This window comes from Stegastes partitus, unplaced genomic scaffold (genome assembly GCF_000690725.1).
Source record: "Stegastes partitus isolate 25-593 unplaced genomic scaffold, Stegastes_partitus-1.0.2 Scaffold2026, whole genome shotgun sequence".
Taxonomy (NCBI): Eukaryota; Metazoa; Chordata; class Actinopteri; family Pomacentridae; genus Stegastes; species Stegastes partitus.
Window position 1 is genome coordinate 21,640 of NW_007579757.1, and position 27,331 is coordinate 48,970.

At 43.5% G+C, this 27,331-nt stretch overlaps 1 protein-coding gene across 1 annotated transcript in view; it reads right to left on the reverse strand.

Moving 5' to 3' along the window:
• The window catches only part of arhgap36 (Rho GTPase activating protein 36), a 67,156-nt gene that overhangs the window by 21,397 nt on the left and 18,428 nt on the right, over positions 1 to 27,331 (reverse strand). Inside the window, exon 2 of the mRNA XM_008303527.1 lies at positions 8,718 to 8,874. Coding sequence (XP_008301749.1) covers positions 8,718 to 8,874 — 157 coding nt within the window. The remainder of the gene's footprint in view (positions 1 to 8,717; positions 8,875 to 27,331) is intronic.

Genomic DNA, 27,331 nt, shown 5'->3' on the forward strand with positions numbered 1-27,331 from the left:
CTGATGAGCAGAGAGGGAGAGGCTGGAACATGGAGATAGTTTGATATCTACAGTGTGAAGAGACGGATTGTTTTCCTCGTCCTGCTCACACCTGTGGACACGTTATGAATGTTGCACAAGTCGATTCAAGGCTGTGGTGTTTCCCTTGAGGTGCAGGACAGAAACTGTTTGATTAAAAACAGAAATTCCTCAAGGGGTTTTCGTGTTGTTGCCAAAATGATTCTACAATACGTATTAATTTAATTTAGCACTAGACAAATGTAAAGCGACACAAGACGTGGTTTAAAAAGCAGCTCTGGACGCTGCACTGTGTTTAAATGTTAGCATTTGGTAGTCGTAGTAGCAGGTCTTGGTGCTTTCAGTTCGCTGCAGCAGTGCTTCTGTGTGACTGTTTTTCCAGCGTGTGTGTTTGGTTTCGAGTCGGTCGTCGTCTTTTTACGAGCTCCACATCCTCCCTGTCTGACCATGTGGAAGCAGCCGTTGTTTGGGTTTGGAAAGCCGCTGTTTAGAAATCACTAATTCGAGGCCGGGTCTTTTCCCTATTAAGGAACCAGGCGAGCCGAAACCCGCGTCGCGCATTGTGCTGTCCGCAATATTTACGACGCTATAAATTACAGAAATTCTTTCCTTTTTCTCCCTTAATCGCACGGAAGATCTGACAAATAATGAAAATAGCAGGAGGAAGAAGAAGAAGACAGCGTGAGTGTGTGTTGTAGGGATGCAGGGGTCAAATTCCCATGACTGCAGGAAATTAAAGTTTATTTCCAAAGCACTCAGCCCCTCCCAGCACACACTCGCCACCTCCAGCTGAGGCCGAGTGTGTTTGCACATGTATGACCTCAGCGTGGGATTACATAATGCACTCGTGAAGGTGACACAAATACGAAGAGAGAAAACAGTCCTGGCTCGTATGCACAAAAGACTCGCAGAGATTTTCCTGCAATTTTGTGCCGTTACTGAGACGCTGGTTAAAATGCATCTGTGGCTGAGATCAGGCTGTGCAAACATGACTGGTGATCAGTCAACACTCTCCACATGGCTCCTCCGACATGGTGCACATTTAAACAGCAGCGATGTAGATTCTACAAAGACGGGAGCAGATTGAAGACGTGGCAATGAAAGAAAACAACCACAAGTTTGTCTCCTGAAGATCTGCTCAGCTGATGGAATAAAAATGTGTGTTAGTTCGTCTCTGATTTCTTATTTTTAATAGAAAAAATAGTTCAAATGGCTGCTGAAGAAGTGCAAATTTGTGCAGCTGCATCGTTTCGATTTGGTTTTACAGCAAGATGAAGAAAAAAACATGTTTGATGACCTGAGATGAGCACAAGATTCAAATCAGCCTCTTTCATCTGTCATTGATGGTTTAACACGACTATGCATTGATCCGTCTTCTGGGCGTCACGTTTCCATCGCAGGAACGTGAGGATTTCGGTTCGTCCACCTTCATTTCCTCATTTGGTTCTAAATGCAGCATTTTGATGAACCTGCAAACAAGTTCATTTTGTGTTTGGTTGTTTGTGCTTCGACATATTAACACAAAGCTGCAGAACAAATCTGATGATCTGATCAACGACGAGGCTCCGGCCTCACGAGAAGGTCTGCTTCAAAACTCAGTTAAGGTTAATTTTCTTGTGCAAAAATTCAGTCACAGTTCAGAGCGTTTTCAGACATTATGGGGACATCTGGAGTTGGGATTTGGACAAAGGGCTGACGGAAGCGTTCGTTCCTGGATTTTATGTGCTTAAATTAAACTACACGGACTTTCTGGAAAACACAGATTTAGTTTAAAATGTATTTACGATTTTACAATTTCAGATTGACAACTCCCCCCACTGGAATTAGCAAACCCCTGATTTCTCCTCCAGGGCCACCAGCAGGTCAATCTTTGTGGAATGAAACTTCAAGAAAGTCTCCAGAAACTTTGATGATCTACTGACTTTACATTGAGCCCTATTGATTCAGTATCAGACCGTTAGACCTCACCTGGTTTAATAAGAGTTTAAAACAAGGACGGCAGGCTGAATGAGAGCAGGAGAAGGACTGGAGGGAGGAGAGCGAGCGGTAAAAACAGCAGAAAGATGGGAGGAAGAGAACACGGAGTTAGTTTGGAGTCCCTGTAGAGCAGCGACTCGCAGAACAGGGCATGAGAATGAACCCAAACCAGAACCAAATAAGAGCAAATCTGTCACACGGCTACTGACACGTTTCACAAAGAATTCGCTGGACTTTGCCAATGAAACTAACATGCATGCACGCTCACATGCCTACACGATGCAAAGCCCGACATATAAAGAGGCTTACGAGGGACGAACGGCTCTTTCGGCGGGAGCAGGAGGAAGCAAACAGAGAATCGAGGGAACTGAGCGGGAAGATAAAGAGAGAGACGGTGGAGAAGAAGAAACCCAGCAGAGAAACAACAACAGAAAGACAAACATGGAGGAAGGAGCGCAGCAGAGAGCTGTCAGCCCAGGGGAGAACCGGCGAGGAGGATTCCCACAGAACAGACGGCCTCGGCTCAGGTTTAAATGAATATTCAAGAGAACAAAAGCAGAAAAAATAAAGTCTGCAGATGCTCTGACAGTCACACAAACTTTACAGGTCTGAGTCGATCGTCTATGGAGCAGCACAGGTTCAGGTCTGTTCGTTAAAGGAGGGACACTGATTGGCTAAAGCACAAAAAACAACACATAAGCAGTGAGCCTGTCTTTTGCATTATAAAAGTGACTACGCAGGCGTATTTCCTACGTTCCCACCGTCTCTCTGGGTTTTAGCTCTAATGTAATGAAATCCAAAGCAGCTCTGCAAAAGAGTCCATTAAAGCACCAGAGCAGGTCAAACGGTGACGTCCTCAAAGGAATCAAAGCTGAGACGGTGATGAGCACGATGGAAATAAGAGCAGGTTTGTTTCATGCATTCATCTGAGGACCATCACATAACACTGTTCTAATATATATTCAATTTTCTGCATTTCACAGGACTCCAGACCAACTTTTTCACTGGTAGCACCTCCCACCTTGTCACAGGCTAAACTACGGAGCCCCGGAAGGGACACGTAGAAAGAAAAAAAACAAACAGGGAGAGCAAAAAAAGAAAAACAGAGCTGTCTTTTGCAAGATCTCGCCCAACTTACGGTACCTCCAGTCTGGTAGGTGGCGGTACTGCACCTGAACGTTGGATGCCAACCTCCAACTCAATAGAAGAAGAAGAAAACTAGCGGTATATATACTTCTGGGTCTTTTTGGCAGAAACAACAATGGAGGACACCCACCCGTACGAGAGTTTCATTGAGTTTTGTTTTGAAATTGGCCTAAAACATAAAGACACCCAAGCAGTTCTTAGCAAGAGGCACAGTTTTCACAAAACATCCAATAAGACTGATGTGACTTTTGCAAGATCTCGCAAAACATTCCTCTATTTCTTCCCCCCTCTTCCTGTTTTTTTTTCTTTCTGCATGTCCCTTCCGGGGTTCCGTACAGAACACATGACTTGCTGAACATCTTCTCATCGATAGACGCTACAATTTACCGATGTTCCCTAAACGCCCCACATAGCAGACTGTGGTAGCTCTCTGTGGTGAGCTCAGACAGGTGCGACCAAAAATGACTTAAAAATATTAAACTAGGGCATTCTAGTGTCAGACAGAGCCTCATGTTTAACCATGAACACCACAGCACACCGAAGTTATGAAAGCTGATGATCGTCACGCGCTCGCTCCGACGCCACCACGAGAAATTTCATTCTCAAAAGTAGGTCGCAGTCTGGAGCCCTGGTTTAGGTGAATCAGGTGGATGGAAACTGGAGCGCCAACGGGTCAGCAGCAAAAACCTGATCTTCCATAAATAAAACTCACACAGTGGTGGAGGCAACTTCTGCACAAATGTTTTCTCAGCACACAGAAGAGAAGAATGTGATTGTTTCTGCTCTGAAAAAAACAAACATCGCAAATCTTCACAAGCGGTGGAACATCTGCGAGCGCATCAGAGACGCTGCAGCGTAAATACACAGATTTGAGTGGAGTCGTGGATGTACTAATGCAGTCATCTGGCTCCAAAATCCCGTCTTCTCGTTGTTTAGCAGAAAAGTCTGCTGTGATTAATTCTGCTGCTCATCACACTGAAACTTCCCCTCTGATGGAAACAAGGAAAGTATTTTGTTTTACAAGCTCCACGTCCTCCCTCCGACCGGGTTTACGTGGAATGAGGGATTGTTTTGGTGATGAAGCTGCTGTTTACACATCCCTGATTCAAAGCTGCTCTTTCCAGGGAACACACGGCGTTACGCACATCCATCCAGCTTCATGTGGGAGATCTGGGAGGTCGCTTTAGCTCCTCTGTCTCGGTGACACGGAGATGCACGAGAACAGCGACGAAACAGCGACTTGAAAGTGATTTACTGACTTTCCCAGCATGTTCACCGTTTAACTGAACCCTGAACTGATGGGAAAAGGACACAGAGAAATCAGGAAAAAGGGCAAGAAAAGGAAGATTTCCCGACCGCGAGGACAGCAGGGAGTCTCAGAGGAAGCATCGTATGGGAGGATCTCACAAACCTACATTAAATGATTAAGGAGAGATTGCACTAAACTTCCATCTAATCCCTTGAGGCAGTGATCTTAAACCACGTCTTAGCCGCGTAACGGACAGAATGTAGAAGAAAATACAACCATTAAACCTACAACCATTTAAACCCCAAAACCACACCATTCATCAGATTATAAAACCAGTAAGAACTGTCCAGTTGTCCTTAAAACTAAAAATGTGTCAATTTCAGTTTTGTCTGGAAAAACAGTTCAATCTGAGCTCAAAGAAACTGAGATATTTTGGCTTATTAATGTGACTTTTCATCATAAAAAAATGCCCAAACTAAAGTAACTAGTTTACCAGTTACACAAAATTCAATAATTAATCGATTAGTCGTCAGCATATAAATTGAGCTGTCGTCCAAACTGTGCCCTGAGCAGACGTCTTAAGGCAGCGTCTGAGGAACACCTTCACCACATGAACTTATCTTGGATTCCTGGACAAACCCATTGTGAGTGTGTTTGGGTCTTTAAACGGACGCTGAACATTCAGTGGGCGTCCACAGACGTTAAATAAAGTCAAACAGAAAACAAACTTATTTTTGACTCTTGCAGCAACATTCATGAGAGGTCCTGGACAAACATCCAGAAGTCTGTTTTTGGTCGACTAAAGACCTCCGTGAAAGGACCTGGAGGAACGTCCTGATCTCACTGCTTTCACATGTCCAGAATTAAACCAAACACAGTCGAGCTGCCGGCTTCAGAGCCAAACTGGACCTCTGTTGTACGTCCACAAGGTCCCAGTGAGACCGAACACATGAATGCAGCACCGACAGAGTTTAAATATAGGAAGCTAACTCAAACACATCAGGGTGTTGTTGCTGCTTGATAGAAAAGGAAAACGCTCACAGGTCTCGTTTTCTACGATGGATCCATAAGAGAAGAACAAAATAAACCGATTTAAAGGTTCTTGGATCCACTAAGTAGTTTTTTATCTTTATTTAAAAGACACTGAGTTTGTGGACCTGCAGGCTCCACGTGTTTGATTCAACATCACATTTGGATCTCATCCCGACAAAATAAATAAATATTATGGATGCATTTACCGGTGCATCATATGAGAAAGGCTCCAAATGCCTTTTTTATAGCGTTTGTTATGATTATTTTTAACCTCTATGAAGATGCACCTTTCAACAAAATCACCCTGTTCTTTGCAGAATAATTAATTCTTTCCAAAAAGACGACATCTGGCAAAAATTTCTGCATTTTCTTTTTAATCATATCATCATGCATATGGCTGAAAAACTAAATATAGCATTATTTTTTTTCTAATATCACGCAACCTGAGCCACTCATTTAACCGTTTATCAGGTATGTTGCATCTAAATAAAGTACGAAAACAGTCTAATATAGATTTAATATCCACTCCTCTTTCATTTTTTCTTCAAAATATGAAAGTTCAACCATTGAAGTCCATCACTGGAGTAAAGAAACGATATAATTCAGGAGTTTTTATCCACTAACAGCACCAGGAGCAAATGTAAAGGAAGGAAACTAAATTTTACATAAATGAGCTTTTTAGATGTTAAACCAAAAGATGTGCAAATGTTCAGCAAATAGTATGAATGTGTCTCTGTTGTTAGAATACTAGGAGGCGGTGCACTGAAATAAACAGCTGAAGGCCGGTAAAGTCAATCAAATATAGACTGTATGTTTGCTTCTGGTGGTAATTTAAGGATCTGATGATGATATATTTCTCGTCTCGAGTGGAGCAGAAGCTCAGTTTTTAGTTTTCGTTGCACTTTTCTTTCACTAATACCAAACGTAGCCAAGTTTAAAAACCTTTTCATGACTTTTTGTTGAGTTTTTTGGCACTTATGCTGCAGGAGGAAGGAAATAAACGACTGCTTTGCTAAAAAAAACTTAAAATTTGTTTACTGTGGTGCGTCGAGAGAAGTTGCAGCAGTAAAAAAGTTGAATGTGTGTTTGGGAGTTTGATCCTGGAGGGACTTAAACCCCCAGAGAGGTATAATTGGGCCGCACTGTTTACTGTTTACAGCGCGGCCAGAGTTGAACAGCTCGGAGGTTAATGACCCGCCAGAGAACAACAGTATGGGAGAGTGTGAGAAAAGCAGCTTACAGCCCGACTGGTCCCACTGGTTTGTTTCTGAACATCGGGCCTCTGATCCCACTGACCTCAGTGATCCTCCACAAACACCAGACCAAAGCTCCCGGCCGGCCGGCGAGGTGTGTGGAAGACTTACGGTTTATTAGTGCGACTCTTCGCCCTTATTGGCTGGATTTAGGACCTCAGAGTTCAGATGGTTGGAATGATTGCACACCGAGGCGGGGAGAGGGAGGCTCGCTGGAGAAGTGTTGAGGGATTTCTCGATGTTATCAGAGATTTAGCAAACATAAAACAAGATAAAATATTTCAGCCAAGCTTTGACCCAAACAACTTACATAAAAAATCCCTTTGGACGGGAAAACTATTTAATAAACCTTCTCTCAGGCGGCGCAGGAGAAAAAAAGACTTGGTGAGCACAGATAAAAAGCCACTCAGTAAAGCCGTTCTCCTCCACAAGTGATGCACAAATATGGGATTATTTATCCTAAAAGCTATGAATGCTCCGGAGAATGAAAGCAAAGATGATATGAGTACAACCGATTTGCACAAACACCCACATCCACGGACTGTTGGCCTCAACGACGTCCAACGAAGACGAAAACTTTTGGACAAACTGAAGGTGAGTCTAGATTTTGATGTGAACAAGAGACGACCTGAGACTGACCAGAAGAGTCAAGCAGCAACCAGACTACCTGATTCTAACCTCTAAATCCCAACTAACACGGACCTTGTGTTGCTCTTACTGATGACTGGTTTCCCAGATAGAAAAACAGTCGACTAACTTCACAAGAGCGCCTCTAAATGCCAAGCTGGAAGTCAGAAAAGCCTCCATCAGTGTTGTTCCTTTAATGGGGGTTTACCAAAATAAAAAGCTTATTTCAGCTCTTAGCACTTCAAGCCGTCCACACTGGACCAAAACCAGCTCCGGTTGTTGGTTTAAGCAGAGAAAATGACCTAACTGAGCTTCTATTCACCCAGATAAGGCTGTTATTCTCCCCACAAGATGAAAAATGGTCACTTCCCGTCCTATCAGCGGCGTTTCGGATGAACGTGGCTGAAAACACAAATCACGTCACATCCTTCGCTCATCAGAACCGACACCGGGGGTTTCCTACACCAGAGCTGATGGGTCACGGCGGCTTCAGACTCATTCCTCAGATTCACAGACGGAGATGAGAAGGACGTCTAGTTTGTCAGAGAATGTGGTTCAGCCGGTTTGGTTGTCTGGCGCCGGACTGACCACCATGTCCCATGAGGTTCCTCTGAGACGAAGCCCACTGTAACTGGGTCGTAGAGGTCAACCAGTCTAGCATTGTTCTGCCCCAGTCTGACCAGTAACTCCAGTACAACAGGTTGAGCCTTTTGACAGCAGAACAGGGTTTAAACTGCAAACCTACAAACTGTGAACGAGCTAATTTACCAGTTAGATGAATGAATTTGAATAACCTATGAAGTCTAGAGGACAACATTTGAAGACTGAACTGTGTTGTGTGAGTCATGTTGCAGAAACCTCAAGCGTTGAACAACCAAAAAACATCAAGTGACCAAAGGCTGGTGTGAATTTAGACGCTTGCTGCACTGAGAAAACTCCTAAACTGTTCAAATGTAGGTCAAACTAATATAAATCCACTAGTTTAGCATAAACTAGCCTGACTCTGTCCAAAGCAAAGCAAAAAATATTTACCTCCCAACCTGAAGCCTTTTGTTCAACCAGTTCTGCTGTTTGTTTAATAAAAGAAAAGCACTCAGGTACATCCAGAAGCATAAATCGAGGTTTGTGCACTTTAGTTTACGTATAGTTTAAACAAACAACCTGCAACGTGCGAGTAATGAGTGTTAGAAGTGGATCCTGGCTTCGTTACACAAAGTTAAGCCTTCAAAGACTGAACATAAGATTATATTTTGACTACATTTTGCAGTCAGTGTAGAAAGAGAACCACGTAACAACAACAACAATCACTTTGGATCTTGGATATTTCAGAATTCACATCAACAGAAGAGGAAACACAGTTTGCCCGTTTTGCTAAAACCACGTCAGCAGAACCAGCGTGACGGCGACGGTCTGACCTCTGGGGATGCTGATCTTGAAGTCCAGGTCTCTCTCCTCCAGGTGGTACAAGGCCACGTCCTGTAGCCGGGCTCGCTCCAGCTCCGACAGGCTCTGGATGGGAACCGGCTGCAGCCGGACGCTCTGCCCCAACATGGTGGCCCACGTGTGGTCGCCCTGCAGAGGAGGGAGGTTGAGGAGGTTACAGACAGGACCACGATTACACACGATTATTAGCTTTTATCTCCAGACTGCAAAAACAAACGTTGACAATTTAGCCCAAGTGGAAATCTCTCTGCAGGCTGCAATTAGTGACATTATCAGCCGACCATCAAGTTCTTGAGGGCAAAAAAACCCCAAAAACCTTGAAAACGTGACTCACAAGCTCCTGATTGTGCCTCGACTTTCATCTTCCTCTCAGATACCCTCTATTTATTATCATGATTCCTCTCATTGTTTTTCCAAGAAGCAGCTTTTATACCATCTTATTCTCTTATTTTTAGCTCTCGCATTCTTCTGAAGGACCTATTGTCTTCGTCTGTGGACCCTGAGGTCTCTGGAGAAGGAAAGCCCGTTCAGGCCTCTCTCTTCAGGCAGAACAAAGCGCTTCAAAGGAGAAACTCCACGTAAAGAACGTCACAGCAGTAAACTCGGCTTGTGTAACGGTTGTGTAATGTCCTCTCAACGCTGAGGAAAACGGAGCGACATGTCTGGGTGGGAATTAGATGAATTAAAGATCTTTTATGCACCATATCTGTGAAATATGACCAGAGATAGAAAGCTCTAAATCTGTCTCTCCTCACAGTCCAGGTTCTCCTCCGTCCTCCGGCAGGCCGGTTTGGTTCTTACATAAAGCTGACGTCGTTCATGGCCGCCCACGCCGCGTCACGGTTCACGTCCATCACCGCCAGTTGGAACGACACGGCGTGCAGCGAAATACCAAATGCAAAAAAAAAATAAAAAGTCTTCTGGTAAGTTGGCGCGTGAAACAAAAACGCCTTTTAATGGCAGCAGGCGGCTCCAGCTGATCAACACATCGCGTCTGTGCATGTCAGCCAAACAACAGAAAGCCTTCGGTGGACTCGGCCTGCAGCTGAACATGCAGAAAAAATGACAGATATTGCAAAAAAAATCACAATTTAGGTTCATTTTTTCCACTAAAACAGTTAAAAAACAGATTTATGGCATTCCTACTGTGATGTGCAGCACCATAAGGGTCTGGCTGCACTTTTATTCTGCTGTGGGGGATAAACACTTGGTTTGTTTGTATTTCTTCCCTTTTTAAACAGTGATGCTTAAACTGTCTTTAAAATGAATAATTCACTGAAGACCTCGAGCGCTGCCTTCATGCACCATCCAAACCTTTTGTAAAACTTTAAACTTTCAGCATCAAAGTGGATTTTGAAACACGTAAAAAGAAGGACAAAGCTGTGTGAATAAATGGCCACATCACAGTTTTGATCACGTTCAGCTCCAGCCAATCAGAACCATCTGTAATCCAAGTGAAGGCTGCAGCTGGAGATTATCGGTTTCTAAAGTCTGATTCTGAACGGCGAGCAGGGAACCTGTTGTAGACGTCAGAAGGACGCTTCAGGTCGGAAAGAGTCAAAGTTAACGAAGTCATTTTTTATCTTCACACAGCTGAGAGCAAAAAGGAAAATAATCTCCTGATTTAAAGACCGTCAGGAGCTACGTCCAGTCGTCCTCACATGTTTTCATCCCATCACATTAAAGAAAAGGCAAAATTCACACTCAAATAACTAGAAACTGAAAAAAGTAATAATAAATAAAAATGTGCTAAATTATAGTTTAGTGAAATAAGACATTGCTTTTGAATTGTGGTTGAAAAGAAAAATAAAAAAAACCAACTGTCCTGGACAAATGAGAGCACTTTGCTGATGAGCAGTGAAACCAGAACACCTGTCAACAGGTGCAGAAGTCTGACTGAGAGTTACAGAAACACCTGATTGGCTCAAAAGGTTGTTCAGCTAAATATTAGTTTACGGGTCCCATCATGCTTATTTTTTGTTTTATATTTATATTTCTGTTGAACCACAATTCAAAAGCAACGTCATGATTTTCACTAAATTTTTATTTATTATTACTTTTGTCAATTTCTACTGATTTCAGTGACTGAAGCTGTTTTTTTCCTTCTTTAAAGGGAGGCTATGAACTCATCTGAGGACGACTGTTCATACACAACAACGGTGAGCTTCTGCTAAACCCTCCTGACCCATTTGATTTGACTTTCTGCTGAGCTCTGGTGTCTCTGCTTAGCTTCAAGCTGTGAACTCCAAAATCTGAAGGACTTTGAAAGACAGAGGAGACAGAATTCAGTCGTTTCACAGCACAGGAGGAACCTCAGCATCACCTTCATCCATCCCAAAGTAAGTTTTTACATAATTCAAGCCTTTTCAGACGATAAAAGTCAGGATGATTTATCCTCTGCGGCATCTGTTTTAATTACAGAAGTCCTTCTCATCATTCTCTCTTTTGTCCTGCAGCTTTGGCCGTGAAACACTGAAGCGTTGGTGCCTCTGTAGGGCAGTTCAGCTTGATTTAACGGCACGATTTCACACTAAGTCATAAAAGGAAAACACTGCAAAGGACACTTCAAGTACGACTGCACACACACTGCGGGGTGGAATAAAACATATGTGTCGCCGAGTGAAACGCTGCCACGCAACACGCCGACAAACAAACGCGGCTATTGCTCGTCCCAGCAGGTTCCCTGCAAATTATTTGGTTCCTGCAATAAATATTTGAACGGATGAAGAAGCTGCTTGGACAGGCCGAGCTCCAGCTCCTGTAATCATGTTTGTGAGGCGACCGTATGTACGTTGGTGCGGCGCCACGGACAGAACGGCCCAGTTACACATCTGCAACGTTCCACTTTCACCACCAACAACATTAAACTTTAATCTTAAAATCAAAGCTTGAGTTTATTTTGGGCTTTTTCACACAGCGTGGATTCTAACAAAACAGATCAACAGTGAAGACAGACGATGATGCAGATACTGGAGGAGGAATAAGCGAGAACGAGGAAACTGAAGCGAGACGAAGTTTCACAGGTTAACGAGAAGCAGAGCAACTCTCTGGATCCGTGCTTCGAAGCCCGTTCAGCCTATCAGACGTGTCGTAGCCATCGAGAGGCTTTAAGTCTGAGGAATTTGCACAACGCATGTAAATCAATCAGCCACTAAATCCACACAGTCGGCTTTGAGAACCCACAGATTTACTGGTGCAAGCCGAGGCAAAGTGAAATCTGGTTTAAATCTCCGTTTGTGCACCAGAGCCGTGTTTGTTCTGTTTGCTGCATCTAATTTAAAAGTGTATTTAATTAAAGCTCTGTTATAATAAATCTCATTTGTCAGCTTTGGTGGAGGCAGTTTACTCTTTTGGATTCTGTCAAGTGGAAATTATTTAAGTTTAAGTGTGAAAATGAGGTTTATTCTCCTGACGTGCACGTTTCTTCAGATTTTGCTGCTTTTTAAGTAAAGAAAATTAAAGGAGGTAAATCATGTTTTACATTTGACTCAAGCAAACACTTAAATTGGAAAAATTAAAGGTTTCAAGTTGATTTTCTTTAAACTCCAAGCAAGATTTTGGAAAAACTGAAGCGATTCATCTGACTTTCTCTTTCTTCAGTGTGCTGCTCAACAACATGCAAAACAAAGTGATTATTATGACAGATATTCATCATGATTTTAGTGAGAATGATGGTTTTTAGATTTCTTTTCCAAAACAAAAATCAAAATGAAGACAGTCTGTAGAAAACAAGCATCTTTTCTTACATCTAAAGACTCTGATTTGCAGGCCGGAGCTCTTCTGCGGCACCAAAATGCTTCATTTACAATAACATGTTGTGACTATTATCTGGCTGACCCACGCTGCGGTTCTGAGGATATTGTGACAAATTTTTCAGCTCTGATCCGACTGAAGGTCACCTGCTGGTTGGACGATTGCACCATCGCTTACGTAAAAACACGAAAACAAGAGTGTGAAAATCCAGAAATATTGGCTCATCTGACATCTTTGTGTTTTAAATAGTTGCGGTATGTAGTTAAATGAAAGCACATGGAGGGAGCAGAGGGGTGACGTCCTTTTGTTAACAGCTCACAGACATCAGAAACATGACAAGAGGCCTCATGTAGAGCTGATTTATATGAAGAGGGTTTAAGGCCGCGGATGAAGTGACGGCCATCACAGCTGTCAGAAACACAAGATGACACAGAAAACACTGGTTCCTTAGATGTGTACGTAGTTATAGTGCCCACTCAGTTAATGATTGTCAGTAGAAATGTACTAAAGTTCAGCTAAAGTGTTTAAATCCACAAATATTCTGTGAATAAACCACACAGACGAAGCTAAATTTGCAGGATAAGTGAATGAAATGATGCACAAAACTGCAGTGATGGAAATATGCAGCCTTAAAACTAAATACTGCAGAATATTTTGCTTCAATGAGGAGCCAAACACAAGCACAGTGGAGTAAGAGGGATTTATATTCCAAAAGCCAAGCTACTTAAATAGTGAAATGAAAGGAAATTGGATGTCTGAGGACTCGGCTAGCGGATAAATCAGGATCACATTCGGCGACAGTGCGCTGCTGTATTATTTATCATAGAAACCGAGACTTTTAATTGCTGAAATCAGTCAACTTTCCTCTTTGAGTGAAACTCACACGACACGAGAAGCCGCATCTGTTCTTGATTTGATATTATACGCTATATGGTGGAATGTGCAGCATGAAGAGCTGCTCTGGGGTACGTTTACTGTGGTTGGGCTGCTCTCAACATCTCTGCTAGTCTATTTGTTTCTTTAGATTACATAGCGACTGAACTAAACGCCAGCAATCAGGGTGTTTCCTGGATCTGAACGGGCCTTTAGGGGGAACTCACACATGACAGCAATCATGATCGGTCCACGTACAGTGAAGACAGGGAGTCTGTGTTAGCTTTCTGACAGACATCTCTGCATTTAACTGCTATTTCTGACCACTTGATAAACAAAAACGTCGAGTAAATGAAAGCCAAAACAGCTTAAAGGTTAATTTTATTCTCACGTCTTATCAATTTGGCACAAGGGGTTTTCCTCAGATGCTGGATAGAACCTGTTTCAGGGGTGTTGAAAGTTTAGGAAATCAGGAAAACTAGTCGCAATGATGAAATAAAACTCTTCTGTCATTTTGCCAAAGTCAGACGAATGCATCAGGATCATAGTTGATGCTTCCACACAGCAACATGCAGATCTTTACACACCATGTTGAACATCTTAGCATGTTAGCATCTCCTAACGAGCTCTAAAGTCCAACGAAGGCTGAAGGAGATTTTGTCCGTTTTGCAGAGAACTGAATGAAGTTTGACCTCAAAGGGAGTCACAGTGATTCTTCCTGAAGGGGAGGAGGTTCGCAGCAACAGTTCATTCTACCCACGGTTCAAATATTTCTTCCCGAAAACCAGAAATGTCAACCTCACAACGGCGCTGGAGGCGATGTTGGAGGATCATCAAAGCGAGCAGAGTTTTAAAAGCTTCTAATCAGCTGTTACGGTGAGTTATCTGGTAGTTCTTGTCTGACAGCAGTTATGAATTCAGCCTTTCACTGGGAAGACAAAGACTGTGTTATTTCCTCTTTCACAAGTCTCCCGTTAGAGGGATCCATCACAGAACTTCATGTAAGCTGAGAAAATCCCTGTTGAATAACGAACCATGTGTGTTTTCATAAAGTCTCTCTGTTGTAAACGTCGAGCCCGGAGCGGCTGCAGCGACCTCACGGCTATTTCTGCCAACGTGGATGTACATTTCCACATGTGTGTGACCGTCCCACGTCTATATCTAAACCGGCCTCGGCCACACGGATCGCAGAAAATGACTCTGACCTTAATGCTCGACACGACCAGACAAATAGCCTGCGGCGACGCCGGATGGAAGCTGCCCACAGAGGCTGCCGAGGCCTCGTCCACGTCGGCTAAAAAGGGTAACATACATCGTCCCAGAGCACCGTGGGTTAGTGGAAAACAATACACCGGGATCGTTGGTTAGCCGAACCAAATGTCACGAGCTGGAGCTGACATTTAGGCCGAGCGTTATGGTCGGCCCGTAAACTGTACATTATCTGGTGTGTTTTGTCCGTCGCGGTGGCAGATGTTGGAATGTTCACCGCTCACATTCACCTCTTCAGCTCCACATTCAGGCACAGCTACACATTTACTCCTCAGCTACGTCCACGATGAAACTACTTCATTTTAAAACCAGATTTTAAATGTGCAGTTCTAAATATGACGCTGCACAAACTACTACAAGGTGACAAGTTAAGAGGTTTCTTTGAGGTGGAACTGTTGCTGAAAACATGGGATGCATTCAGATATCTACACGACAACGCTGTACGAGACAGCAGGAAACCATTTAGTACGTCCACATGCACACTGCGTCAAATGCAACGAGCCAGAAACACCAAGATGTCCGACTACAAGCAAGCCAGCGCGATTTTCTGGCCATTCTGACCCACAATCCTCTGCACAGCTAAAGACACCTCACACAGGATCTAGTGACAAGCTTGAGTCACCTAAACGTGCAGACTGCAGCCGATGTACGAGCAACATGGTGAGATTATGATTGAATATTAAGCACCCTGCATGCAACAGTATGTCCCCTGTAGGAGCAGCCGCAGTGTGTTCTGAAAGTAAAAAGAAAACCTATGCAAAGATTGATCGAATGTGGCTGGAAAGCAAACACATAATAAGGTCAAATAAGGAAGCGATCGTGGGTTCCTGTTTCCAAAAGTCTCAGCTTTGTCATGATTAAACGCAATCCTGGAGTTTTTAAACAACAAGTTTCCAAAAGTCACCGTTTTAGAAACGCTTAAATGAAAAAACAGGGGAAAAAAACCTCCCTAAAATCTACTGTCTGTAGGATGTGATCTAGAATAAGTTGCTTATCGGTGATTAATATACAATCCAACCGAAGTTTTTTCATTTTCCTGCAGGTTCATGTCAGAAGACTAAACACAGAGTTACTGCATGATGAAGACGTTAACAGGACTTTGGCTGTGAAGGTCAAATCTCCTGCAAACTGCATAAAAAAACCCAAAGTGAACTCAATAAATCCGACCTTTACTTGCTGCAGCTGTTTCGATCAGGTGATGAGAATATAAAAGGAGTGGAAGGAACTGCACATGAACGGCAGAATTTAAACTCTCGGGGTTTTTCCTGCTGAAGCCTCACAGTCATCTGACCTCGCTGAAGCTGTGAGGCCACATTTAGCTGTTATTCTGTCCAGTTATCACCACTTGAGGCTGGAGTGTCTGCAGTTCAAGCGTTACACAATCTCCCATCATCCATTCATTAAAATATTCCCGCTGCCTCTCTGTAACCCAACAACCCGACCAGTGACCGCTCACTTCACAGAACCGGCGACCCAAGAGTGCGTCACTTTGCAGTGATGAATGTTTCCCGCATCACATGTAGGACCGACTGATGGCTCGTCTGTATCGGTGACTCAGCACATCCCCAGACAACGCTTTGTTGGCTTCACTTATGTGAGGATAATGCTCCGTGTCCGGCGCTGTTTGGATCCTTTGTTCCGTCTGCTTTTGTGGCGAAAACATGTCAGAAGAATAAATCAAAACTGCAAAAACACTGTCATTTAATATCTACATGAATCCGACTCTTCTTCATACACTTCAAGGTTCATTTGTCAGACTTTGGGTTCATTACCATGACCGAGCTAAAAAAAAAAGAAAGAGTAGATTCCACCATTAGATTACAGACTTCTTCTCCTTCTTTAGGTTTTATGTCCAATTGTGAGCCGCTGTCAATACCAGGAACTAAAGCACAACACAATTCAAGCCACATGGCAGACAAACCACACAGGAAGGCGGCGGAAAGGGGAGCACAATGACCCACGAAACACACTGTGCTCGACTTTTAGGTAGTAAAAGTAAAGCTGGTTTTTTCCAGATGTTTCCAGAACCGCTTGGTGACTTCACGCTCGATTTCTGAGAACGACACGAGACAGGACAGAAGAACATCAGGAGGAAGGTCAGCGAGAGAACGCTTCAGGTCTGCAGATCAAACAGGACGGAGGTTTGGTCAGAAGCTGCTCACACTGGCTGCCTTGTTGTGTTTGCATTAAAGAAAAATCCATGAGGTGATAAGTCAAGCAAACCCGGTGTGATAGTCAGCAGATGCTTCTCTCGTCTCTTTAGTTGTTTTAAACGCCTCCTCTCTCTTTCTATCTCTTCATCCTTCATGCTGCTGCTCATCATTAACCCCGGTCTTTCATCCTGCCCTCGCTTTTCAGCCAAACGGTGCAAATCACACAGAGATGAACGGTGCCTCATGTTCTCATTCATTAGCAGCAGGTGATGAGGTAGTTTATCGTTCCTAAATCACCACAACATTGTAATTCTTGCCACTGACATCAACATGACCGTCTTCTAGTCATGCTAGAATGCAGAATGGTCTCATTACCATCCTGGGATTTCTTTAAACCAATCAAAGATGTCTCGGGCGGCGCTCAGGACAGGATGCAGTGGACAGAGATGGGGGGATTGTAATGGTGGAACATTTGCATGCATTAAGGCAAAAAAGGCATCAGAAGAACTAGAAGGGTTAATTTATTTAACGTGGCAAAACTTTAGCAAATTTTCCTGCATCGTACTCAGACTCGATGACTTTAGGTTCTGAAAAGCCAAACTGCCGGCTGCAAACGTGATCGTGCTGATAGCGGGGAGCAGCCAGAGTTTCTGGACTTTCCACGTCCACGAGTGCACAAGGGTCGGGCTACGGGACAGACGTGTCGTCATGCATGTTCCAAATACCTGCAGAAGTCTGTGCATTCGCTACAAGGGCTCTGGTTTGAAGCTTGACGATAGTGTGCAGGTGAAAGTGGTGGACTCCAGCAGGCTAGAAAATTAGTACAATAGCAACTAGAAAGACGGGAAACTCAAGGCTTTACTCAAATATATTGCACTTGTGCATGATTTAAGGTATTGTCCAGGTAACAGGGTAGAGTGTGAAGTATCCACCAAACCCTAAAGTCAGTGGGCAGCAGAACGATGCACACCACCACAGCACAGTAGAAAATAACACCCGACTCGTTTTAAAGACTCCCTCAGATGAAAATGAGCCTTTTTAAGCTTGTTAACGTGTCCATCTGGTGTTTTTTAAACGCCAGAAGACACATCATGACAGAAATAAGCAGCGAACACCTTGAAACTAGAATATATACACATATAATTGTTGGCTGGAACTTTCTCTATCATTACTATTCCTCAGAATAAGTCTCTGGTTCACACATGTACAGCTGAATAACTGTAGTTTAACAGTGTTTACAGGTGAGCCGGTGTGCTCGAGCTGCAGCAAGGAAATGGAGAGAGATAACTGTACAACTGTGATACGCACAGATGAGTTTAATACCTATTTAACACCAGTTTGTTAGCAGAAATACAAAAAAACAATACACATAATTACGTTTTTAATAATGCAACATCACCTGTAACAAACGCTTTTGGGACCTTAGAATAATAATATAATATCTGCACAGGAAGCAAGTCGCCTCCTTCACGCTTTGGCACTTTGGTTCATCTGCAGCTTCACCTCTAGATGCCACTAAATCCTGCACACTGGTCCTCTAACGCACTTACATGTTTTAAATGACCACAACATTCCTGCCAAGAGTCTCAACAGGACATTTTTTTGGTCTATTACGAGCCCATCAGGAGGCAGATCTCAGGAGGAGACCAGAGATCTGGATGTCAGAGTGACGTCTGGCTGATGCTGGCAGCTCAGAGCAGCATCTAGAGCTCGTAAAACTTTATATTTAAGCATTATTGGAGTAATTAATGCTGCATATAGGCAACGATTTAACACTAAAAGTTCTCTGTTAGGTGCTGATGTTGTTCATGTTTCTATCCTGGAGACGCTTCGCTCCTTCAGGAGGACTGGACATTAAACGCAGGACTTCATCTCTTCTTGCTGCTCTGCTGCTTCATCGGTGCAGGACAATACGGTTACGGCGGGCTCTTTGTGTGAACTCCATCAGGCTAAAAATAAGTCACTCCTGAATGAAGTGCTTTTGTCTCCCATCAGTACTTTTATGAAATAAGTGCAGCAGCAGACGACTGACTGAGCTCATGATAAACTACAGAAGGCTAACGGACAAACCTGAGCAAATGTTTTCCACTTTGAAAAGCATTGTAGGAACTTTCTAATCTCGCTCTTTTGCGGTTTGACACCAGCGTGTAAACAGTCCACCGGCTTCCTGCTGCGCCTCTTTGAATGAAGGAACATTATCTTCACATTATTCAGCTCCACGCCGGGTTTTCTTGGAATTAATTAGGATCTCATTAGGATGTCCTCAAAAACACATCGCAGCTGAGCCTCAGACGCATTAGTATGCAAAGGTACTTACTCATTCACCGACAACACACAGACGTACGTAAACAGACATTCAGCACTAATAGGCCCCTTGGCGTCGCTGGACACTTATAGCTGAGCCACGAAAACAGGTCCCGCGTCGACGCAGCAGCCTCGTCGTGTCAGTCCCAAATAAACTGACTCATGAACACACACATCAGAGGACATTACACTGACTCACATCCATTTACAACATCACACACTTTGTCCTAAACTTAAATCATCACCTGACGAGGAGCCGCTTTTGTCCCCACAAACACACTCCCTGTATGTCCTCACAACATAAGTAACACGAGTTCACACACACTCGACGCCGAAGCCGTATTTATGCATGAATGTGAGTCCCATAAATTAAAAAAGCACATTTTAAAAGCAACAGCAAGAAAACGTGACTCATTCAAACGTTACACACCTATAACGCAGCTTCCTGAACCTGACATCCTTCTGTTTGTACACTGCTGTTTGTGCTTTTTTTTTTTTGGGTTAAATAAGCCTCTCAGGAGCGCCGTCTTTTTTCTCTAAAGCTTGACCCAATTTGGAGGAATTAAGTAACCTTGTTTACCATCTTAAAATGACTGAATTAATGGTGTTTACCGAGTGATGCACCTGACTAATTTTAGCCGGCGGAGCTCCCCGGGGCTTTGAAAAGGCAAAAAAAAAAAAAAGACTTTTTGGGGAAACGCTGGACACATTCCAGGCCGAACAAACTCCTTATAAGTTGAGATTTTCTCCTCAGGGTTGTTTGTGAATGTAAACGCAACACGCTTCCCAATAAGGGAACAAATCAAGAAAACCTGAATGCCTCATCTGTCAAGTGCTGACATCCGAGGCAGCCAAATGAAGGATGCAAGCAAGTTCAAAAGTCACTTATAGACACACAGCCGGTCTGTACCTGTAGCGGGGCGTCGCTGCCTCGAGGTTAAATCCCCTAAAATCGATCCTGCAGCTCTCTGAGACTCCGTTATCCAGACTTTGATCAGACAAACACATGCATCTGCGCTCTGAGCTGAATGAGAGCGAACACTGGCTAGAAAGAGAGAGAGAGAGAGAGAGAGGAGGGAAGGATCGGGGAGGGCTGAGAAATGAGTTAGATTAAGACGAGGAGGAGGAGGAGGAGGAGGAGGAGGAGGAGTGGCGCAAACCCAGTCGACTTCCAGGAGCTGAGAACACAAACACAAGGCAGACGGGAGGAGAGGACGAGGGAGGTAAGGGGAGGGGAGGGAGGAAAAAAGGGAGAGGAAGCCGGCTAGAGGATGGAAACAGAAAGGAGGAAGGCAGGAGACGAGAGGAAGAGGAGCGAAGAGGCAAGGCAGGAGGAGAACGTATGGGTTGTAGGGAAGGAGAGAGGAAGGAAAGGAGATGATGTTTAGTGAGAAAAAGTGCAAGATGAGATGGAAAATAGAAAATAAAAATAGTTAAAAGAAGAAGGTAAAGAGTTGGAGGCAAGAGGAGACAGGAAGGAAAGGAGTCGGAAAGGAGGAGATGGAGCGTAAGAAGGAGGTGTAAGGTGAAGATAATTAGTTAGGATAGAAGATATGAAGGTAGGAGGGAAGAAAACGAGGCAAAACAAGAGATGAATGTGGGAAAAAACATAGAGAGTAAGAAAAATGGGAGGTGAGGAAGGATGTGGAGCGCAAGAGAGGCAGTTAAAATCTGAGATAAGGAGGTAGGAAATGAGGAGGCCAGAGAGGGGGGAGAGAAGGAGTGAAAACAGCAAGATGAGGCCGAGCTGAGGAGCAAGAAAAGGGGATAAAAGTTAGAAAAGGAGTGGAGAGAACGAAGGAAAATGAGGAGGAAGGGAGGGGAGAGAGGAGGTGGAGGGCCGGAAAGGCAGTTAAAATGTGAGATAAGAGGAGAGAAGGAGGTAGGAAGGAGGAAAAAAATAGAAAGAACATGAGTTGGGGGAGCAGAGAAGGAGGAAAGGGAGGAAATAAGGAAGCAGAGAGGAGAGAGGAGAGAGGAGGAGGTGTGAAATGGAAAAGTCAAGAAGGGGAAGAAGAGCTAGAGGTAGGGAGCAAGAGAAGGAGCAAGTAGAGGAGATAAATGAGGGGAAATTAGGAAGGAAGGAAAAAGAGGAAAGGAGGAAGGTGACGGAAGGAAGGAAATGAGGCCACAGGAAGGAGGGAAGAGTAGACGAAAGAGGGGGGAAAAGGAGGTAGGAAGGGAGAAAAGGAGGGAAGAGAATGAGGGAGAGAAGAGAGGAGGAGAAGTGGAGAGAGGGAGGGAGGGAGGAGCTGGAGGAGGATTAGAAGGACGGGATAAAGGTCTATAAAAAGGACAGACGGGAGAGAGAGACGACGCTCAGACAGAAAAAACAACAACCGGAGACGCTTCATGGAGGAGAATGAAGTTAACGGGACGTAGATCCAGCAGCAGGAGGTCTGAGCTCAGATCTGACCCTGGACGGACTGAATTCTTCTCCTCTGAGCAGTAACGACTCGTATAAAGTCGCGTCCAGGTGTCGGTGACGGTTTGTACAACTCATGCAATCGCACAATAAAAACTTTTCACGCTCTCCACATCCGGAGCAGCACAACAGGCTGAAAACACTTACATTAAGACATTTATGTTAAACTGTCCATTCACAGCTTCTGCAGCAGCATCAGGACCAAACCCAACATCAGCCACGTTACCATGGAGACGTCAAACAAATCTGAGTCACACTTTTAAAATATTGCAAGAAATAATAAAACAAAGCAGGTTTTACCAGAAGAGTCCAGATGAATAAAAAGAGTAGAAGAAGTTGGAAGTTGGATAAATCACCTCAAATAAATCAAACCTTATTGATCGAGGAGGGAAACAGGCACCAAAGTCTTTACAACACGTATTTCTAACTTCTATGATTCACATTAACTCCTTTTTTTTTTTTTAAGTCAAAGAAACTCTGTTCTAATCTTGTCATTTCCATTCATTTTTCACGAATGCAATACTTCAAAATGAGGGATTTTAGTAATAAATCGTTAATCAATTCCTTGCTTTTAATCATTTAACTTAAACTATATTAAAGGACGACGTGTTACAGAAGGTATTGTTCATTATTAGAGCAATACGTTGAGAAAAGAAGAGATTAAAGTCATAAATTCACAAGAAAAAGCCCCATAAATGTGTTTCTTGTTCATTTTATTACTCCTAATATCAGAGAATATTCATGTTTTCCTTATATTTTTTTAAAATATATATCATAAATTTAACACTTTAATCTCAGTTTTTCTTCTCGTGCATTTACGACCTGAATCCCAGAAAGTTTTCTTGTCTCCCTCCACCTCCGCTCTGCCTGCAGTGGTGCATATTAATTATTAATCAGGTGCATGTTTGCTGCGTTACTAATACAGTACAGCCGTGTGTGTGGAAAACATCTGTCAGCGCTCCAGCTGTGCGACCTGCTGACCTCCCGGTTCGGATTTCACGACCCCGATTCTCCAACAGCCGCCGACAGAAACACGAGCGTTGAGACGTCAGAGCCGCCGGAGAGACGGACTCCAAACAAACAGACAACATGAAGACTAAACACGAGCCGAGCGACACGAACGGGAAGGAACCGTCGAGTTTAACCCGACGGCTCGTTGTCCAGACTCTGATCAGCTCGTAGCTCCTTCACATTCTCTGAAAAACAGCTCCTGCATCTCTGATACATCTGAAATGATGCAGATTTTAGATTCCTGTCACTGTCTTTTTAATCCAGAATCTTACTGAACAGACTCAAATTATAGAAACATGCAGGTTTGCTCACCGAACATCTGGAGTTAGCTGCAAAATTTAGCCAACTGTACGCTTTAACTCTTAAATATCTTATTGATTCACACCTGTTTTATTATTTTGCTAATTCAGCTGCACACATGAATGTATTTAGAGTTTATATGAAGGTTAAATGAATGAATAAACGTCACTACATCACATTTTTAACCATTTAAGTCTCTTTTTTATCTCTGTTATCCTCCTAATAATCATGTGTTTATGTTCTCTGTGTACCTTTTACTGCATTTACCCAGCATGCACTAATGCCCAGGCTGCTAGAGGATATTATTATTATTTATTCAGCACATGCTCCACCTGTTTTATACCTGATTTGACTGAATACGGCCAGTTTAGCTGATTCTGAGGATACAAAGGTGATGACCTGAGGTTTTTAATGACACAACAAGATGTTTACAATCTGCAATTTAGAATAAAATAAATTAAATAAACGATATTCCTGGCAGAAGAAACAGAAACTCGTGTTTCCCAAACTGTCGTCCAGGAGTCTCGGAGGGAAACGTTCACTTACGGAGCATGAAGTGCTTCCTTCTTGTGAAACACGCGTGTGAACGTCGCAGCGCTTTGTCTCCTAGAGCACTCGAGCCTGTTTACTGAGAGCATCCCGACAATCTGAGCTCACACAGTTAAATGTTTAGTATTTATGAGAACCCAAACAGCAGCTTCTGGCTGGACGGTGAGCGACGTGTTGCACCGCGCTGAGCGTATCGTCCAACGACTTTTTTCTTTTCCCAGAATGTGGTTAAAATGTTTATTTCTGACGCGTAGAATAATGTGATAGCATCATCACACGTGATTCAAAGCTAGACGTCTGGCTCTTCTGTAGCTTTGACAGGATCTGGAGGTGGATGTAATTTTGTTGATTTTGTGAATAAAACAAGCCTTTGAAAGCTTTTCTGCTTCTGGTTGGAGCTCACATGTTGAAACTGGTCCAGTCGCCAACATGTCTGACCCACACGAGCGTCGACCGTCTCGTGACCTCTCTTTACAGTCGCGTTATCAGCGTCTGATAACCGTCACTTAATCGAGCGAGAAATGATCAGAATGTTGCCTCTCTGAGCCGAACCCCTCCTACAGGCCTTTGTGTTGCCGTTAAAATAAAGCTTTCTATTCTGGATTTAGAGAATCAAACTCAGGAGACTGAGCTGGTTGGAAAAAAAAACCTCCCAGAATAACGCTTTGAAAACGCTCTGAGAACACCTCGACCGTCCGGCTGGGTTGCGTAATGCAGAAATGTGCTTATTGCTGTAGAAATCGTCTTGGCCTTTGACCCCGGGCCTTTGCTTTTCCACTGATACGGGGGATATCTTGGCGCTCTTCCGGCTTGTCGCTGTCATCTCTGATCCCGGTCGCTTCCCGTAGCGCCGCCATACATTTCCAGGTCGGGGGTCGGCGGCGCATCACAGTGCTGCACCGCCTCCAGCTCTTCTGATGACTCCGGCTTCAAAACAGGATGGACGGAGAACGGGCGACGCACAGAGACAAACACAGCGCCGAGCAGGAAACCCACGGCTGGATTCCTCTGCCTGCGCTGCCACCTGCAGGCCGAGCTGGGTGCAGCAAGAGACGGCAGAATAAAGACTGTTGTTGTAGAGATCATAGAATCATTACAAAGGGCTTCATGCGAGTGGATAAGCAGGAGGATGTTCTCAGGTCAGGAAAACAAAGCAGCAGTGACGCTGAGCAGGCTCCAGCTGCTTTAAATGAACCTCTACATCTAGACATTACAACAGAACCACTTGAAGTCGAAGCCAAGAATCAGAAAGCATCTTTTTTTTCTGCTTGTTTGGGGGTTTTTTTCAGCAGCTCTGAGTCTCAACGTGCTGAAACAATGATTAACAGATAACAACACGAGGCTGAGTCATCGTTCACGATGAAGGTGTTGCTCCGACTCCAGCGACAGAACAACCGGCTGTAAAACCTGCAGGGACTTTTGATTTTGCTCTTTTATTTCTTCCTCTAATTGCATCTCGAGGGTCACTTGTTCTGCAGCCGTCATGACATGAGACCAAAACGCTGAATATTTATGTTTTGTGGTTTATCATTTATAGATCGTTTCTGCCGGCATGAAAGTCTATTTTAATGACGCAGCCTCTTCACTGACTTAAACACGTATTAACTGATTTTTTTGTGCATTTGAAGGCGTCTAAAAACACAAAATACATAAATTCCAGCAGATTAAAAGCTTCGACAGCCGTTAAGCTCGACTATCAATTCTTTAATTAGTTTGTTTTTGTTTTTTTATGACATTTAGCCACTTGTTGCAGCAAACCTCCAGAACACCGGCGTGTTTCAGGGTTATTCCTGCACAGAGAAGTTTTTGAATGAGTGTTTTTTTTTTAATATAAACTAAATAATGCAGAAAAAAATACGTTTTTGTTGTTGTAATTGGAATTTCTTTAACTTCAGCATTACAGTAATTTTTTGCTGATCAAATGGTCAGAAATAACAGCAAAATTATGGAAATCTATGCATAGAAATGTAAAATATTCTGACTACAAATAGGACAAAAACCTACATTAGCTTTAGCAAAGTCCAGTAAATGTCCTCAGGCAGCCACAGTAAGGACACAAACTGAATTAATGCGTCCATTTGAGCCAAATACTGACTTTCTTTGCATCGGACAAACTGTGCAGCTTCATGAGAAATATCTATCATCAATATCAGCCTTCAAAAATCCCACAAAAACAAGCTTTTAATACATAAAGCCTCATTTTACATCCACTGAAAAGCTCCAGAGAGACTTTTCATCCGCTGCTGATATGAAAATACGAATGAGTTCAGCTTGAAGCAGAGAGGACGATAAAACTAAAGCGTAAAGCGAACTGTGATCTTCCAAAAGAGGACAGAGTTCAGGGCGGATTGTTTTAAAGTCGGTCAGAGTGTTCGGATGACGCAGCGTCGACTAAGAACTGCTGAGAAGTTACTCATTACAGTAACCGGAGAAGATGTGATTACCTGCTGCTGCTCGCACACTCACGCACTTCAGCCGGACTCGGAGGAAGTGTGGAACAAGCCGTTATTGTTGGAAACACTCAGGCAGGTGTATAATGGGCCTAAATATAGCCGCGACACGCCCGGAGCAGCAGTTAGTGCAGCTCTGGAGGGTGTAGAGTTACCTGCACCGGCGCTTCGGATCGTTTTTCCTCACGCCGCTACGTGGCCGAGCACCTGGCCCAGTTCTCTGCATGATCGAGCATTAAAGTAACACAGAGACCCATCAGAAGAGTGTCATTGTTCATCACTTTCTCAGCAAACTTCACACTGAGTGACGGAGCTTTAATGTCTTTGTGCAGGTCACAGAGGACGACGTCTTTATCAGACGGTCGGGAGCTCTGAGAGGCTGTGAGATAAGAAGCTCCGACACAGACAGATAACACAAGTCAATGTCAAACCATGAGGCCGATCCCGAGCGCTGCAGAGTGAGATCATGTCTGATAGTTCGAGGAGACGCGAGCGATGCAGGATTGAGCTCCTCAGAGTTTCTTCAGGTTTAGGCTCTGGTGTCTCCAGTGGTTAAAGGTCTGACTGTAGACCACTTACATTCAGTTTACAGAACATGGGGACGACTTCAATGTGCTTTATTGTCAGATTACTAAAAGCTGAACAACTTATCTGTCGTACAAACTCGCTGGAGGTTTAATATTGTGTTTTTGGAAGATTATCAGCTGGAAAAGCTGAACAAATATGAAGGTTAGTTTGTCCTACAAAGGCTGAGTCACGGAGCAGCGACTACAAAACATGAATTAATTAAGTTAAAAAAAATGCATTAAAATAAAAAATATAAACAAAACTTGCTCATTGGGGACACAGGGAATCGTTGGACTTGTTGCACTTTCATGCATAATTTAAATGAGTAAAGTGGCGTCTATTTATATCAGCGAGGTTAAAGTCTGTAATTAACAATGCTGCAGAGTCTGAGCTGTATTATTACACCAGTCAGGTTATTCTCCTGATGTGGGTTTCTGCTGTAATGTGCATTACAGTCAGGAATCATTTTGGTTCTTAATGCGGAAAACTACGGTGGCCCAGAAGTGTCACAACAAAACAAAAGCCACAACCCAACTAAATAAGCCGCAACACAATGCAACACAACGGCTGCAACGGAAGTTTTTTTTTTTTTTTACCCAGAAGTTATACTGTGAAGTGCGCAACCACATGAAGTGGGCAGAAGCCGGAGATTGTTGGAAACAACTCGAAAGTAAGTAAAATACTGATGGCAAACAGTGTCCATTAATCTCTGTATGCGCTATTAGTGAACATTATTTACTATCAGTATTTTACCAACTTCTCGAGTTGTTTCCAACAATCTCCGGCTTCTGCCCACGTCGTGTGGTTGTGTACTTCACAGTATAACTTCCAGGTAAAAAAAAAACACTTCCGTTGCAGACGTTGTGTTGTGTTGTCGTTAATTTAGTTGTGTTGTGTTTAATTTTGTAGCATTATGGCTTATTGTGTTGTGG